Genomic DNA, 17,735 nt, shown 5'->3' on the forward strand with positions numbered 1-17,735 from the left:
AGAACAAAGCTGAAGAAGTGTGATCTAGTTTGTCCATAGCTAAAGGGAGATGGATGTGTAGGCTATTTTAATAATGAAGGTCTAAGAAGTTACGGAAGCCTTTTCTTCTGAGACACGTGGTACTTTCTTCTGGTTACCATAAATCATAGAATATAACATATCATCATTGGTAAGATGGGTCATTATTTTCCATACCTACAAGAAAGAAAAAAAAAGCTGCCAACTAAAGTATAGTGTACCATCAATTGTTAGGTCGCAGAGATTTCCTAGATATTCAAATTTGGGGAAAAATATAATAAGCCTTCAAAAATTACAAATTTGCTTTAAAAAATAAAGAAAAAATGATCTTAGATTCTATGACATACGGTGAATTCATTTTCCACAATTTCCATGGTTAGTGCTAGTGTGCTATTCTGCACTCTAGTCAACTTACATGTTTGCATATTGCTTTTTAAATGTTTGTAGCTAGTTTCATAGCTGTGATGTGCATCTGCAGCTGGCTTGTAAAGCTCTTCAATAATGTATTTGGTTACCGCCCACCCCCGCGTCCCTCCCACACATATAAGCCATTCAGAGTTTATCACTTAAAGGTAAACTTGAATTTCTTCTCGTCTTAAAATTGCATAAATTATATTAAATTCTCAATAAATTTATTTACATTTAGTGGGGGTGGGGCGCGATGGAAAAACACTGTATTAAATAACGACATCGGTTTTTAACACCCATCCTAATAGAAACGTTAAAATAGAATGGGGTAGGGAGGAGGGGTGGAGGCGGAGAAGGGATGTACGTCTCAGGATACAGGAAATACGGTAAGAGCGAAACAGGAGGAAGCCAGCTCTGTGCCTGGAGGGGACCCGCCGCCATCTCAGGTCTCTTGGCTTTGCCAGGGCCCACCGGAGAAAACTGACGACCCGTTTCTGTAATCCTTATGGGAGACCAACCTTGTGCCTCCGGGAGATCCACTCTCCCACCTGGAAACGCACGGGAAGCCAAGCCTCCAAAAAAGCGCTGCCTCCTCGCTCCGCGTTGGGATTATCCGGAAGGAACTCCCAACGGAGGTAGTACCACTCTACCCTCCGCACCTCCTCCTGCATCAGCCGGCCTGAAGTCGCACCCTCCTCCTCCGGAGAAGTAGAGAAATAAATTTCTCCCACCCTAAACCAGGTCAGATTCTTTCTCATCTAGGACATCTAGGCTCTTTGAAACTTATTTATGCATTCTCACAGATTTCCTTCCCCTTATCCCTGTTCTTTCCATGGTTTCAAAATAGAAAAAATAACATGCAGGGATTAAGCGGCTCTTTCACAAAATATGCTTGAATGAAATGATGGATATTTAACGACATTAAATAATTATTTGTAATGTTTTAGATGAAATAATTGTAGTTGTATTTTCTAAGAAATAGACTTGAATCTTTTGATTTGCTTGAAAGTAAGTCATTGGTGCCAAGGTGGAGGGAAAGTGTAATAAAAATGTTCATGAGTTGATAATTTAAAGCTGGGTGATGTATATGTGGGGATTTATTATATTATTCTCTCTACTTTTGCGTGCATTGGAAAATGTTTTTATTAAAAAAAAAAAAAAAGGCTGGTTCAAGACCAATAAAAAGCATCTGTTGAAGGCCAGCCTTCAGAAGTGTATGTCTTTCTCTGTGTAAGGCAGAAGAGTTGAATAATTTTTTTTTTAAAGCTACAATGTGATAGTCAAATCCAAGTGCCATAATGTTTGCTTGTTCCAGGTATTCAGGAAGGGTGGAGGATGGACCAAGTCACTGCCTGGTAGTAATCATGAGCCATCAAAAAGGAGGAGTAGGGGGGCGGACGCGGTGGCTCACGCCTATCATCCTAGCACTTTGGGATGCCGAGGCGAGCAGATCAGGTCAGGAGTTCGAGACCAGCCTGGCCAACACGGTGAAACCCCGTCTTTACTAAAGTTACAAAAATTAGCCAGGCGTGATGGTGGACGCCTGTAATCTCAGCAACTCGGGAGGCTAGGGCAGGACAATCGCTTGAACCTGGAAGGCAGAGGTTGCAGTGAGCGGAGATCGCGCCATTGCTCTCCAGCCTGGGCGACAATAGCAAAAAACTACGTCTCAAAAAAAAAAAAAAAAAAAGGAAGGAGGAACTTTGGGTGGGCCTTAAAGGTAGAGTGACATCTGCCATGTGGAGGGGCAGGGAATGCTTTTCAGACTGAGGGTTTCCAGAGAAAAGGCAGAGTTCTTCTGGAAACAGCTTGGCTATAATTTTGAATCTACAAGAAGGACTAGGAGGTGAAGATAAAGTGCTTCAGGGCCTTACATGTTATGCTGAGCATATACTTCATTCCAATATCCATCAAGCGCTACTATTTGTATTTTAAGATTCCTATTCTTACTATCAGAAAAGGAATCTCTGATATTTAGATGAACTTTATAGAATGCAAATTATAAAACTGAATCTGACCCAAGTTTTATAGATCCTTTTAATTCAAAGGAGAGAAGCATCTTTTCTTCATTCGTGCAGTAAACCTTTATGAAGCCCTTGCAATGGGTAGGAATTATTCTGAGAGCTGTAGGGGATGGATGGCGTGAAACAGATATTTCAATAAATAAATCAATGAATGGTGGGACAACATTGGTGACCAAAGAAGTTTTAGACATTGGGTTCGGTGGTAATGCATAGAAAAAAAAAATAGAACTCTATTTTACTTGAAAGCATCTCCCTGTCATTCCATACAGCTTTACTTCTCACATGTTTACCTCTATTCAAAGTGGTAGTGGAGTGGAGGGTTGCAGGGAGTAGGAAGAATATTGCTCAGATAGAAAACAAAAGGAGCAGCCGGGCGCAGTGGCTCACGCCTATAATCCCAGCACTTTGTGACGCTGAGGTGGGCAGATCACCTAAGGTCGGGAGTTCGAGACCAGCCTGGCCAATATGGCGAAACCCCATCTCTACTAAAAGTAAAAAAAAAAAAAATTAGCCGGTGGTGTTGTGTGCCCATAATCCCAGCTACTCGGGACGCTGAGGCAGGAGAATCGCTTGAATCCAGGAGGCAGAGATTGCAGTGAGCCGAGATCGCGCCACTGCACTCCAGCCTGGGCGACAGAGCGGGACTCGGTGTGAAAAATAAATAAATAATTAATTTTAAAAAATAAAAAGGAAAAAAAAAGAAAACAAGAACAAAACAATAAGTGCAGTAGCTACATAATTTCCCCTCCAAGTGATTCAAATCACTGATAATTGTAATAATATCCAATATTTACTAAAGATTTATGTGCCAGTTTTCTAAAGGGCTTTGCATGTTATAATTTATTTAATCACAACTCTACTAGAGAAGTTTGTATAGGCCAAGGGAAGTTGTATGACTTGCCACAAGTTACACCGCAAGAAGTGGCTGAGCCGAGCTTTGAACCCAGAACATCTGATTCCAGAGTTTATGCTCTAAATTTCTATATAATACATCCCTTCTAATACTATGTATACAACTGTTTTATAGGAATATATCATTGAAATAGAGGTACGGGAAGGATAATGATTTGAGGAGACTAGGGGACAAAGAGATGGACAAAAACAGAAAAAATGATGCCACTATATTTTTTTTTTTACTATTTTTCAGTCTTTGAGCGATTGCAGTATGACTCCATTTCCCTGGTGCATTCATATAATAGTTCACCTGGTGAAAACAATGAAGATTATTTACAATGCTACCCTGCTTTTTCTGGTGTCCTGCACCTGGAAGTTGTGCTTTTTAAGGTAATCTCTTTACCAAAAATTATTAAGAGGAGGAAGAGAAAAAAAAGAGTTGGTTTTGACACATTAAAAAGTAGCCAAACAAAACTCAAAAAGATAGCAGCAAATGATAAAATTGAAACTATATTCTACATTATATGAAAACATATTCATAATAATAGTGTAATCTGAAGAAATGTTTTGTTAGATTCATTTGTACTTATAGTTTCTATTATTATTGTGAAATATATCATCTTTTTAACTACATTTTCTAATTGTTTCTAGTAAATGGGAACATGATTGATATTTTTGTATATTTATTTTATATGCTGGAGCCTTCTTAAATTCTGTTTATTCTAATAATTTATAGATTTTCTTGGATTATCTGTTAATTATATTTTGAATAATGACAGTTTCTTTACAATATTTCTTTAGCTTGTATTACTGTGCTATCTAGGATCTTCAGTACAAAGAGGAACAACAGCATTGGTAGAGGATTTCCTTATTTTGTTCCTAAATTCTACAAAAGTTTCACCTTTTTTAGTAGATTGTCTTTCTCAAGTTAAGGAACTTTCTTTATATTCCTAGTTTGCTGAGAGGTTTTATTACAAATATTATGAAGTTTTTTCCCATCTATATGTACTGCCACGTTCATATCCTTTCTTCACATTAATATCACAGTGTGACCATTTGATAAATTACAATAATCAATTTTCTAATGTATTTCTTGCTTTTGCCTTCATCAAGCCTCATCGTTGGATATTTGGTTCCTATTTTAATCATTTTGACTTTTATTTTTATATTGAACTTTCTTCTACTTTCCTTTTGTTGTTCTTTTTCTAATTTATTGAGTTGAATCTTTATCGTCTTAATTTTCAATGTTCTGTAAAATAAGAATTTAGAACTATAAATTTTCTTCTACCACTTTAGAAATATTTCACAGGCTTTTATATATAGTATTTTTATCATTCAATATTTATTATTTTTAAATTTCTCTTATGATTTTTTTGACCCATGGTTTGTTTTTTTTCAATTTCTAATCATATGGGATTCCTTTTTTAAAAATTATATTATGAAATCATTATTCCCATTCTAGTTTATCTTATTTTTCTGCTTTAATTTTTTTTTTTTACATCTATAGACTTTATTAGGTGTTCTTTATACAGTCATCTGGTATGTTTAAAGAGTGAGCAATCATATAAAAGGAAATATGGTCATAACTGATTGAAGTAATAAAATCCTGAAACTAAATAACTCATAATTCATTGCGCAACATATATTAGATTTCATCACATCAGTATATAGCTTAGTAGTAAATTCTCCTGATGGCCATAAACCTCTAAGGTGTTGTCATCCTGAAAAATGAAGGAGGGGAGGGAGCTGGTGGGGTGCAGAATGGAGAAACCTTCCATAGCGCTGGTGTGATGTACCCTAAGTTGTAAAGTTATAGGGCATCGCCACCTAGTGGCAGAATTTCATGCTTTGTTCTAATAAAGGGACTTTCCTTGTTTTCCAAAGAGCAATGTGTCTTGTTCACTTTCTAACCATCCCTCTCTGATGCTGTCCTTCCATGCCTCCTCCCATATAGTGTAAACCCATCTGCTTTTCATCCATCAAGCTGTCAAGGATTTGGTTATGACAATTTTTATGTTCACCTAACTTTTTAGTTCCAAGTACTTTGGTTATTTTCAAAGCTACACACAGGATGCCCATATTTTTATAACTCCATCTTATTTGTGAAGGATTATTACTTTGGGCTTTGGCCTAGTTTTTATTCTTATTGCTGAATCTTTTCATAAGTTAAAGTTAGTGCAGAGTTAATGCTTTAAAGGGGAGTCCTTAAAGTAAATAGCTAAATCATTACCAAAATGTACACTTTGGATTTATTAAGATTCTAGAATTTAAAAACAGTAAAAGGTGCCATTAGTGAAAATTCCATCACTAACATTTTGGTACCACTCGTAGAGCATCACATAAATATTCAGACCGTGATAACTCAGTGCAGGAATGTTATCAAATATGTCCATGCACTCTGGAACTAGGACCAGAGTTGGCAATTGGGGATCTGAAGGCCCAACATCTCTTATGCTGCTTCCTACACCTTGACAACAGGAAGGCTGAGTGATACTAGTTAGTGCACTACAACAGTGAACATAAGCCAGCCATCTGTTTTTTGCAAAGTATAGTAAAATAGAAAAACAGAACATAGACCACTTCAGAGTAAACAAACATATCCTTCTTCAAGATGTAGGAAAACCATATATTCAAAACCAATCTCAAACTTTAAACAATAAAAGACATCAAACATTTTAAACTGTACAAAGCAAATTAGCAAGATTTTAATTTTGGCAGTTTTAAAATGTCACCTATCCAAAACACAAAACAGGGAGATAACCAAGTCTTAGCTCCATCCTAATCAAAGCTGTCATGCAGATCCAGTTCCACTCTTCTCATCTCCAGCAGGTAATTCACTCAAGGAGGTAATACCCAAGGGGAGCAGATGGACCAAAAACAAGAGTGCCACATAGAAGGAAGAGAGGGGACCTTGGACCTTAGCTACTGGTTAGCTAATCAACTTTGATGATATTCAGCGTTTTCTCAAGTTATTTTTTCTCGCTTCTCATCACATAATTTACATTATGCATACTATGTGCCAGAGACTGTTAGTGTTTGACATGTAGTCAGTTAATTTTCACAACTGTGTAAAGTTGGTTTCTATCATTAGCTCTATTTTAGGGCCAAAGAAACTGAAGCACGGAGAGGTTAAATTGTATTCCTGAAGCACTACACAGTGAGCAAATAGATTCAGACCTGTGCAGTCTAACCCAGAATTAGCTCTGAATCACTCTACCATTCTGTCTACAGGACGACAAGCCTGTGTGTTTCAGGCACTTTCATGGTGATTTTTCACACAGGACAGCTTTTGATAATAGAAAAGCCCTCTCTTTCAAATGAAAGGACTTCACTGATGGATTAACAAATTCTCACCTATTCACCTATGTGAGCCAAATATTAGATCTACTTTCTTAGTCTTCATAACAAGCAGGATGATAACCATAATTTATAATGAACACAAAACATTGATATAGTGTTCAAAGAACTTTTGCACACTTGGTCTCATTTGGAAGAATGAAGTAATCTGGAAACATAGAATAGGCATACACTTTGACTTTAGGAAGAACTCTCACAAAATCAGAGGTTGCCCTATGTAATATCACACTTTTTACCTTGAGCAGGTGGATAGCCTGGGGATTCTTGTTATACCTCAATCTTGGTCCGTTCTATTTGTTCCCCTGTCCTTCAGCAGTGCCCTTAGGCTTGCTTTAAACATTAACAGCATTCATAAGCATGGTTTTTAGGGTCAGAGCCCAGCCTCCCTCCACCCACCCGGCTCCCTACACACCTTGACAGTGCTCTTTGAGATGCCTCAGTTCTAGTCTCCTTGTAATTGTGCACAGTAGATGTCTGAACAAATAGACCAGAGTCCTGCAAAAATGATCTTGAAATCACAATTAAAAGAGCCTTTGAAGAGACCTACTCAGGAAAATTTTCTGAATAGACAAATGCTTTTAAAGGGGGTTGTAGACAGTCCGTCTTCTCTGCCTCCTTCTGTGAAGTAGGGCTACACTAAAACCTTGTCACAATGTGACCTGAGCAAAACCATTATCAAGTGATCTAGTTGTCTTGAACCAGACAAAAGAAAATTGACATGATTTCAAGATAGATTTAGAAAAATAATCTGACTAGCAAAATAAAAAAAATGGGGGGTGGTTCCTAGGGAATTTGAGACAATATTTTAGCAAAAATTTAAAGATGCTCTTTATGATACACACATTTCTCATTGCTTTACAAATTTTAAATGTAACACAAATTTGTTTTTCACACTGTTTTGTTAGTTGAGGTAAGGCATTCCTGCTGCACACAGCAATGACTTGTCCTGGAAAACCAGGGAGGCTGCATGTCCTACTGTTCCTTCTCTACTAGCTGTGGCTCCACACTCTCACCTCCACCAAAGAAAGCATTTCAGAATTTAGGAGTGGAAATGATGACAACATTGAATAATTCTAATTTTTTCTTTTTTTTGAGACGGAGCCACTGTCGCTCAGGCTGAAGTGCAGTGGTGCGATCTAGGCCCACTGCAACCTCTGCCCCCCAGGGTCAAGCAATTCTCCTGCCGCAGCCTCCCAAACAGCTAGGACCACAGGTGCCCGCCACCACGCCCGGCCAATTTTCCATATCCCTAGTAGAGACGGGGTTTCACCATGTTGGTCAGGCTGGTCTCGAATTCCTGACCTCAGAAGATCTGCCCGCCTCGGCCTCCCAAAGCGCTGGGACCACAGGCGTGAGCCACCACGCCCGGCCAATGATTCTAATTTATATTTTTAAAAATTACCTTATAATCTTAAAACTTTTAACTGATTAGTATCCAACCCTTAAACTTTATAACAATCATTTCCAAAGTGGAAAAGTCACTGGGATATGGGGACAAGTATGATTTGTCTTCGTACTTCTATTTTTCTAATGTCTACTTTTTGTTTTCTAGTCTACATGTTAGCACAGGAATATATATATTACTAAAGTATAGCCATGTTGGAGTGCATACATAAATTCTTTTTAAATGATAGGATGCAAAATCAAATCTATTTGGATAGCAGTGAAGAGGCTGTTTCTCAATCCTGGCAAACTAGGGGGTGCATACCCCCTTCTTTTATTTAGTAGCCTCCATAAGGATGTAACTTACGGAAGTTACATACTTACGTAAACTGATAGGCTATCCAACCAGTGAGGAAAACTGATAAAGTGGCCTCTGAGCTCCAGGAAGTAGTTAAACACGACTTAAAACATCTTGAAAGTTTGGAAAAAAATTTAACAGTAAATGGATTCAGTAGTTATTCAGTATAAGGTTTGGAATTCAAAAACTCCAGCCATTACAATAGACATTTATTTAAAGTAAAACATCTGCAGACCAAATAATTCTTAAAATTGTTTGTTTCAAGTTTAACTATCTTCATAACAGCTGCAACCACAGACTTCAACTACATGATTACTTCTTTGCCCATTCTTCTCTTTCTTTTCTTTCCCGAATAACCTCTTGCAGATACAGTTCAAGGTAGAAATTTTCCTCTTCGTATTTGGTCCACTGGTCTTTAGGCAAGATCTGATGCTTCATGGTCAGGTCCAATGCACTCTTAATGCGACACATCCTGTCATTATAAAGGTTCTCAGGAAGCCTTCTTATGGCTTCTTTTATGTCTTCATCCTCATATATTGTATCTTCTCGCATTAACCCCAGTTTATTGAATCCTGCAGTATTGTAATACCATTTTCAAATACCATCCAGCCACTTGCCTGATGCTGAAATGGCCTGCTTGCCAGCCATTTTTACCTGCTTTAATTTTTTTTAATTCTTCTTATAACAAGATACAAAAATTATACATTGGCTGCTCATCCCAACAGAATTTGGCAATATAGAACATTTTCTTTCATTAAATACATAGAAAAAGCGTGGTTATTGATATTTATTGATGTAGTTATTATTGAATTTTATATTTGTGTTTTTAAATTTTTTATTTTTATTTAATTTCACACTTGAAAAACCAGGAATATTACAAAGAACTCCCATAATGCCCTTTACGCAAATTCACCAATTAACATTTTATCACGTTTGCCTTATCATTCTGTTTTTCTCTTCCTCTCCTTCTCCTATTTGACAGTAATTTGCAAATATCATTCTCCTTTACCTCTTAATATGACAGTGTGTATTACCTCAGAATGATGATTTCCTCTTATACATCCTCAGTAAATGTGTCACAATCAAGAAATTTGACATTGTTTCAATATTACAATCTACGCCATATTCCAATGTTATCAGTTGTCCCAATAATGTCTTTTGTGGTTATTTTCTTTCCTTGGTCAAAGTGCTAATCCAAGATGATGCATTACATTTACTTGTCATGTCTCTTCAGTTTTTAATATGGAACAATTCCTTGACTTTTCTTTGTCTTTTATGTTTATAGAAAAACAAACTCAGTTTCTCTCATTATATTCTCACAACCCCACTTCTGACACTGATTGTGTGGAAAAAAACAGTTTTTCTTTGGCTCTTGTACCACAGCAACCAACACAGAAAGCTTGTGACCAAATGTATTGGGATTTTTTCTCACCAACAGGCAAGTAAACAATTCTGCAGTGGACACCAGCTGGGTGTTCTCCAATCCAATTCAATTCTGAAGCTATCTCCCTGCAGAAAGTATCAGATCCCACAGATTGAGGGCTTAGTCCCACGAGACTGCCTCAACTTTAGACATCAGTTTCAAATCTGGGCCTCTGGAACTTTTAACTGACCAGCTTCAAGTTAGGGTTCCCACAGCCTCTCTCTTTAGGCTCAAATAATTTGCTAGAACAACACACAGAACTCAGGGAAACACTTACTTAACATTTACCCATTTATTCATAAAGGATATTTTAAAGGCTACAAATAAACAGCCAGATGAAGAGATACATAGAGTGAGGTCTAGAAGGCTACTGAGCACAGGAGCTTCCATTCCTGTGGAGTTAGGGTGTGCCACCCTCCTGGCATGTGGATGAGTTATTTGTCACCTTTCTGAAATCCTCCACAAATTCAGCTGTACTTTGTCCTCTTGTGCTTTTTATGAAGACTTCATCTGATAGGCACTAATGAAGCATGAACAACCATGTAGAAATGTGACTGGACTAAAGGGTATGATCTAATACCCATAGACTTGGTGGAGAAACCCAGCAAGGCTTGTCTGTTCAGATTCTTTTTGGATTCTCTGTGCAGCATTCCTTCCTCCTGGGTATGGGGCAGTACTCTTTCTGAAATGGGAGTCTTATGACCCACAGTCAAACTAGGTAGGTCAGAGAATTTCTTTACGACCAGCTCCAAGCCAGAAAGCTGGGTGAAGATTACAGTATATTTTTAGTTTCTATGGCTTGCCTTTGGGAGAAAAAAAAGCAGGTAAAAGAAGGGCAGGAGAAAGAGAGAGATTCTGTTTTGTGAAGCCTAAAGTGCCCCAACATTATACATATGTATATGTGTGTGTGTGTATATATATATATATAGATAGATAGATAGATAGATAGATAGATAGATAGATAGATACATAGAGAGATTGAGAGAGAGAGAGAGAGACTGTCTCTCACTTTTATTTCTCTGAAGCTGTTTCAAAGCTGCTTCAGGAACCAAAGACAAAAGACCAAATACTTTAACAAGAGATATGCTTATTGTTTTAGTCACTTAGGAAATAACAAGAGATTTGGGAGTTATGAGCCAGGAACCATGGACAAAAACCAATATATATATCACAATATCACACATCGACAATTGTCGCTTGGGTAAATACAGGACACTTATTTCATAGATTGTCCTTTAATTTAAATTTGTGTGCCATTTCCCCATTATTTAGAGTACGCATATTAGCAAAAGCACCACAGAAGTAATGTATTGTTCTCAGGGCATCATATTGGTGGTACATGATGCTGGTTTGACCCTTCAGTAGTAAAGTTAACTTTGATTACTTGGTTAACATGGTGAATAGTTGCTAGATTAATCCACTTTACAGTTATCATTTTCCTCTTTATAATTAATGATTTTGCTGGGGATACTTTGAGACTATGTAAATATCCTGTTCCTCATTAAATTATCATCCACTGGTTTTCAAATCCATTGATAATTCTTGACTGAATAAGATATTGCTATGATGAATGCAAAATGGTAATTTTCAAACTCCATCATTTTTACTACATTTATTAGTTTATATTCTACATCAAGGTAGAGCTTTTTCTCCATTTATTTGTTTATTAATTACTTTGGACACATAGATTTTTACTTTATTTTAAAAATACCCTATTTTTATTATTTATTTTAATACCCAAATTGTCTCAGATTTAGTGACTGGCTGCCCATTCAAGTTGGCTCCCCTGTCTTTTGACATGTCTCATCATTCTTAAACACACTTTTTACTTACTTTAAAATGTTTTTACTTCCTTACTTTAAGACTTGTCTTGTACTTCCTACCCCATTAATCATTTCTCTATAGACCTCTGTTATCTTTTATGGAGACAGTATTTAGAAACTAAGTCATTGTATATAGCTGTTTTTTAGCTTAACATTTTGTTATTGTTTTCCATTTAAAAGACAATAATTGCTTATGTGATAATGATTATTTAGTGTTTGTTGAAACTTGCTTTATGTCCTAGAGAACATGATCAACTAGTGTTCTATGTGTGCCTGGAAAGATTGTGTATCTAATTTTTGCGTGTAGTGTTCTGTTCATTAAATTTAATTGTGTTGTTTAAATCTTCTCTATTCCTAAGTTTTTTGTTTGCTGGACCTATCAGTTACCAAGAGAGTTAAAATCTCCCACTGTATTTGTGTATTTGTCAAATTCTTACACTTTTGACAATTTTTGCTTTGTATACTTGAGGCATTGTTAGTATATACATACAAGTCTAGAATAGATACGTATTTTACAATTTTAGGAACTCTTTTTATCTTTTTGAATGTAAAATTTTTTTGTTTGCTGGGTTTTTTAAATTTTTGTAAAATCTTTCTGGGTACCTAGTAGTTGTATACATTTATGGGGTATATGAGATGTTTTGATATATGTGAAGTGTAATAATCACATCATGTACAATGGGGTATCCATCATTTCAAGCATTTATCCTTTGTGTTACAGACAATGTAATTATAGAGTTATATTATTGTTGACTATAGTCACCCTGCTGTCCTATCAAATAATAGATCTTATTCATTCTTTTTGTATACCCGTTAACCATCTCCACTCTCCCCCACCACCCATTACCCTTCCCAGCCTCTGGTAACCATCTTTCTACTCTCTATCTCCATGAGTTCAATTGTTTTGATTTTTAGATTCCACAAATAAGTGAGAACATGTGATGTTTGTCTTTCTGTGCCTGGCCCATTTCACTTAACATAATGATCTCCAGTTCCATCCATGCTGTTGTAAATAACTAGATCTCATTCTTTTTTATGACTGATTAGTACTCCACTATGGGTATGTACCACATTTTCTTCATTCGTGTATCTGTTGTTGAACACTTAGGTTGCTTCTAAATCTTAGCTGTTGTAAACAGTGCTGCAACAAACATGGGAGTACAGATATCTCTTTGATAATACTGATTTCCTTTGTTTGGGGTATATACCCAGCAGTGGGATTGCTGGGTCATATGGTAGCTCAATTTTTAGTTTTTTGAGGAATCTTCAAATCGTTCTCCATTGTGGTTGTACTAATTTACATTCCCATCAACAGTATACAAGCATTCCCTCTTCTCCACATTCTCGCCAGCATTTGTTATTGCCTGTCACTTGGATATAAGCCATTTTAATTGAAGTGAGATAATATCCCATTGTAGTTTTGGTTCGCATTTCCCTGATGATCAACTACATTGAGTACTTTTTCACATGCCTGTTTGCCATTTGTGTATCTTCTTTTGAGAAATGTCTATTCAAATCTTTGTCGCAATTTTGATCAAATTATTAGATTTTTTCCTATTGAGTTGTTTGAGCTCCTTATATATTTTGGTTATTAATTTCTTGTCAAAAGGGTAGTTTGCAAATATTTTCTCCCATTGCGCCTATACTTTGTAGACTGTTTGCTTTGCTGTGCAGAAGCTTTTTACTTGATGTGATCCCATTTGTTCATGTTTGCTTTGATTGCCTTTGCTTGTGGGGTATTAATTAAGAAATTTTTGCCCAGACCAATGTCCTGGAGATTTTTCCCATATTTTCTTGTTGTAGTTTCATAGTTTGAGGTCTTAGACTTAAGTGTTTAATACATTTTGATTTGATTTTTGTGTATGGCAAAAGATAGCTATCTAGTTTCATTCTTCTGCATATGGATATCCAGTTTTCCCAGCACCAATTATTGAAGAGACTGTCTTTTCCACAGTGTATGTTCTTGGCACCTTTGTGGAAAATGAGTTCTTTAGGTGTGTGGATTTGTTTCTGGGTTCTCAGTTATCTTCCCTTGGTCTATGTGTCTGTTTTTGTGACAATATCATGCTGTTTTGATTACTGTAGTTCTGTAGTATAATTTGAAGTCAGGTAATATGATTCCTCCAGTTTTGTTCTTTTTGCTTAGGATAGCTTTGGTTATTCTGGGTCTTTTGTGGCTCCATATAAATTTTAGGATTGTTTTTTCTATTTCTGTGAAGAATGTTTTTTGTATTTTTATAAGTATTGCATTGAACCTGTAGATTGCTTTTTGATTCTTTTTAACAATATTGATTCTTTCAATTCATGAACATGGACTATCTTTCCATTTTTTGGTGTCCTCTTCAATTTCTTTCATCAGTGTTCTACGGTTTTTATTAAAGAGATCTCCCACTTCTTTGGTTGAGTTAATTGCTAGGTATTTAATTTTATGTTTGGCTATTGTAAGTGGAATTATTTTTAAATTTCTTTCTCAGATTGTCCAATGTTGGCATATGGAAATGCTACTGATTTTCATATGTTGATTTTGTATCCTGCAACTTTACTGAATTTATCAGTTCTTATAGTTTTTATGGACTCTTTATGCTTTTCCAAACACAAGATCAAATCCTCTGCAAACAAGGGTAATTTGACTTCTTCCTTTCCAATTTGGATGCCCTTAATTTCTTTCTCTTGTCTGATTGCTCTAACTAGGACTTGCAGTACTATGTTGAATAACAGTGGTGACAATGGGCGTCCTTGTCATGTTTCAGATCTTAGAGGAAAAGCTTTCAGTTTTTCCCCATTTGGTATGATACTAGCTGTGGGTTTGTTATATATGGGTTTTATTATGTTGAGGTATGTTCCTTCTATACCCATTTTTGAAGGTTTTTATCATGAAGGCATGTTGAACTTTATCCAATGCTTTTTCGGCATCAAGTGAAATGACCATGTGGTTTTTGTCCTCCCTTCTGTTGATACTATGAATCACCATTGTTGAACCATCCTTCCATCCCAGGGATAAATCCCACTTGGTCATGATGAATAATCTTTTTAATGTATTGTTGAATTTGATTTGCTAGTAGTGTGTTGAAGATGTTTGCATCAATATTTATCAGAGATATTGGCCTTTTTTTTTAAATTTGTTTTTGTCTGATTTTGGTATCAGACCTCATGGAATTAGTTTGGAAGTATCCTTTATTCCCGTATTTTTCAGAATAGTTCAGGTAGGGTTGATATTAGTTCTTCTTTAAATATTTGGTAGAATTCAGCAGTGATGCCATCAGGTCCCAGGCTTTTCTTTACTGGGAGACTTTTTATTATGGCTTTTTATTGGTCTTTTCAGGTTTTGGATTATCTTCACGGTTCAGTCTTGATATGTCTTATGTGTAGAGGAGTTTCTCTATTTAGTCTAGATTTCCCACTTTATTGGCATATAGTTGCTCATAGTTGCCATTAATGATCCTTTGAATTTCTGCAGTATCAGTTGTAATGTCTCCTTTTTCATCTCTGGTTTTATTTATTTGGATCTTCCCTCTTTTTTTCTTAGTCTGGGTAAAGGTTTGTCAATTTTATTTAACATTTCAAAACACCAACATTTTATTTTATTTACTTATTTATTTTATTTTGTATTGTTTTCTTCATTCCAATTTCATTTATTTCTGCTCTGGTGTTTATTATTTCTTTTCTTCCTCTAATTTTGAGTTTAGTTTTCTCTTGCTTTTCTAGTTCTTTAAGATTCATTATTGGTTTCTTTATTTTAAGTTTTACCTTTTTTTATTTAGGCACTAAATAACTAAACTTATATATAACTAAACTTTATAGCTGTAAACTTCCCTCTTAGTACTGCTTTTGCTGTATCCCATAGGTTTTTGTATGTTGTGTTTCCATTATCATTTGTTTCAACAAATTTTTCAGTTTTCTTCTTGGTTTCTTCATTGACCCACTAGTTATTCAGGAACATACTGTTTAATTTCCAGGTATTTGTATAGTTTCCAAAATTCTTCTTGTTATTGATTTCTATTTTTATTCCATTGTGGTCAAAGATGCTTCATATTGTTTCAATTTTTTTGAATGTTTTAAGACTTGTATTGTGACCTAACATATGGTCATGTGACCTAACATAGTGGCTTTAGAGAATGATCCATGAGCTGAGGAAAAGAATGTATATTCTGGAGCCGTTGGATGAAATGTTCTGTAAATATCTGTTAGGTCCATTTGGTCTACAGTACAGATTAAGTGTGATGTTTCTTTGTTGATTTTCTGTTCGGAAGACCTGCCCAATGTTTCCTTGCTGTTAACATAGCTACTCCACCTTTTCTTTTTTGGTGGTATTTCTTTTTCCATTCTTTTACTTATTCACTTTTTTTCTTTCTTTTATCTTTTACAAAATGTTCTGCCAAAAAATCAATGCATTGATTTGTTTGTTTCTGAATTTACCAATAGAATTTATAATTAGTATTAAGGATAAGCTTTATATAGCCAAACATTATCTTTCTTTACTAATTTTTTATTTTATAGAATTTAAACTCTACAGAAAAGTCAAAAGATATCTTTCATGTATTGTAGTGCCATTCTTATCCAAGGCACTCCCTTATCCAAGGGAGATACATTCCAAAATCCCCAGTGGATGCCTGGTAACATGAAGAGCAATTAATCCTATATAAACTATGTTTTTTTCTATACATACATATGTATGATAAAGTTAAATTTATAAGTTAGGCACAATACAAGATTAACAACAACAATAATAAAATAGAACAATTATTACAATATTCACAGTTTCATGGATAGAAGACTCATTCTTACCATAGGTCGTAGCAACTTCAACATATGATTTTTTTTCTTCTCTTATTAAGTTGAAAACTTCCTCCTTTTCACTTAAAGGAAGCACTTTACAGCTTTTCTTTAGCATATGTGAACTGCCAGCATTATCATTCTTGCACTTTGGGGTTACTATTAAGTAAAATAAGGATTACATGAACGTAAGCACTGTGATACTGCAACAGTTTATTGGATAACCAAGATGGCTAGCAAGTGACTGATGGGCAGGTAAGGAATACCGCGTTGATGTGCTGGACAAAGGGATGATTCACATCTGGAGCAAACATGAGATTTCATCACACTACTCACAGTGGTGTGAAATTTAAAACGTATGAATTGTTTATTTATGGAATTTTCCATTTAATATTTTCAGACTGCAGTTAATCATGGGTAACTGAAACTGTGGATGACGGGGGACCACTTTAGATTCATCAGTGCATCAATTTGGCTACATATGGCTTATCTCTCTTTCTAAATACTATATACATATATGTATATATACGTACACACGTTTTTTTGCTGAGCCATTGGGAAGTAACTTGCAGATATCATGACACTTCAACCCTAAACACTAAATCATATATCTCTTAAGAACAATTAAATTACTATTACACCCAGAGAAATTTAACATTGATACAATACTATTATCTAATATACTATCCATATCAAGTTCTCACAATTTTCCTAACAATATCCTTTATAGCTTTTTATTTATTTTGGTCCAGGATCCAGTCAAGGGTCATGCATTGTATTTAGTTGTCATGCTCCTTTTTAGTCTCTTTAAATCTAGAATAGCACCCTCCCTTTTTTTCTTGTCCTTTTTTTGTGACATTGCCATTTTTGATGAGTCCAGGTAGTTTTCCTCTATATGTCTCACAGTATGAAATGTGTCTGATTGTTTTCCCATGATTAGTTTAAGCATTTTTAACAAGAAGACTAATGGGTGATGTTCTGTCCTTCTTAGGCAGAAAATGCCAGTTTATCCCAACAGCATAGATACCTTTGGGGATTTTACAGATAGCTAGGTGGGTATTTTTTACTTCCCCCTTAAGAAAGTTACTTTTCTGGACACAGGTCAAATTATGGTTTATAATTTGCACTGTATTCCATGTCTAGGTTACCTGTTTATAGAAATGCTCAGCATTAAGAGGAGTTTGTATATCTATTCTGCCATCACATTTTCCTACCTCAGAGCATTTACTTAGTCCGGCTGGGTGTCTGTCTGTGTATTCACAAACTTTCACAAT

General features: G+C 35.7%; 1 protein-coding gene and 1 long non-coding RNA gene across 2 annotated transcripts in view; one reads left to right on the plus strand and one right to left on the minus strand.

Moving 5' to 3' along the window:
- The first annotated feature begins 843 nt into the window (after positions 1 to 843).
- LOC100171857 (uncharacterized) overlaps positions 844 to 17,735 on the plus strand; it is a 239,446-nt gene continuing 222,554 nt past the window's right edge. The window contains 2 exon segments of the long non-coding RNA NR_036547.1: positions 844 to 1,167; positions 3,598 to 3,734. This is a non-coding gene — a long non-coding RNA (uncharacterized LOC100171857).
- Positions 8,628 to 9,112, minus strand: LOC100939357 (cytochrome b-c1 complex subunit 7-like). Its single transcript, XM_054544648.2, has one exon. The coding sequence runs from the start codon at positions 8,992 to 8,994 to the stop codon at positions 8,755 to 8,757; it is 240 nt and encodes a 79-aa protein (XP_054400623.1). The 5' UTR covers positions 8,995 to 9,112; the 3' UTR covers positions 8,628 to 8,754.

Source organism: Pongo abelii, chromosome X (assembly GCF_028885655.2).
Source record: "Pongo abelii isolate AG06213 chromosome X, NHGRI_mPonAbe1-v2.0_pri, whole genome shotgun sequence".
Taxonomy (NCBI): Eukaryota; Metazoa; Chordata; class Mammalia; order Primates; family Hominidae; genus Pongo; species Pongo abelii.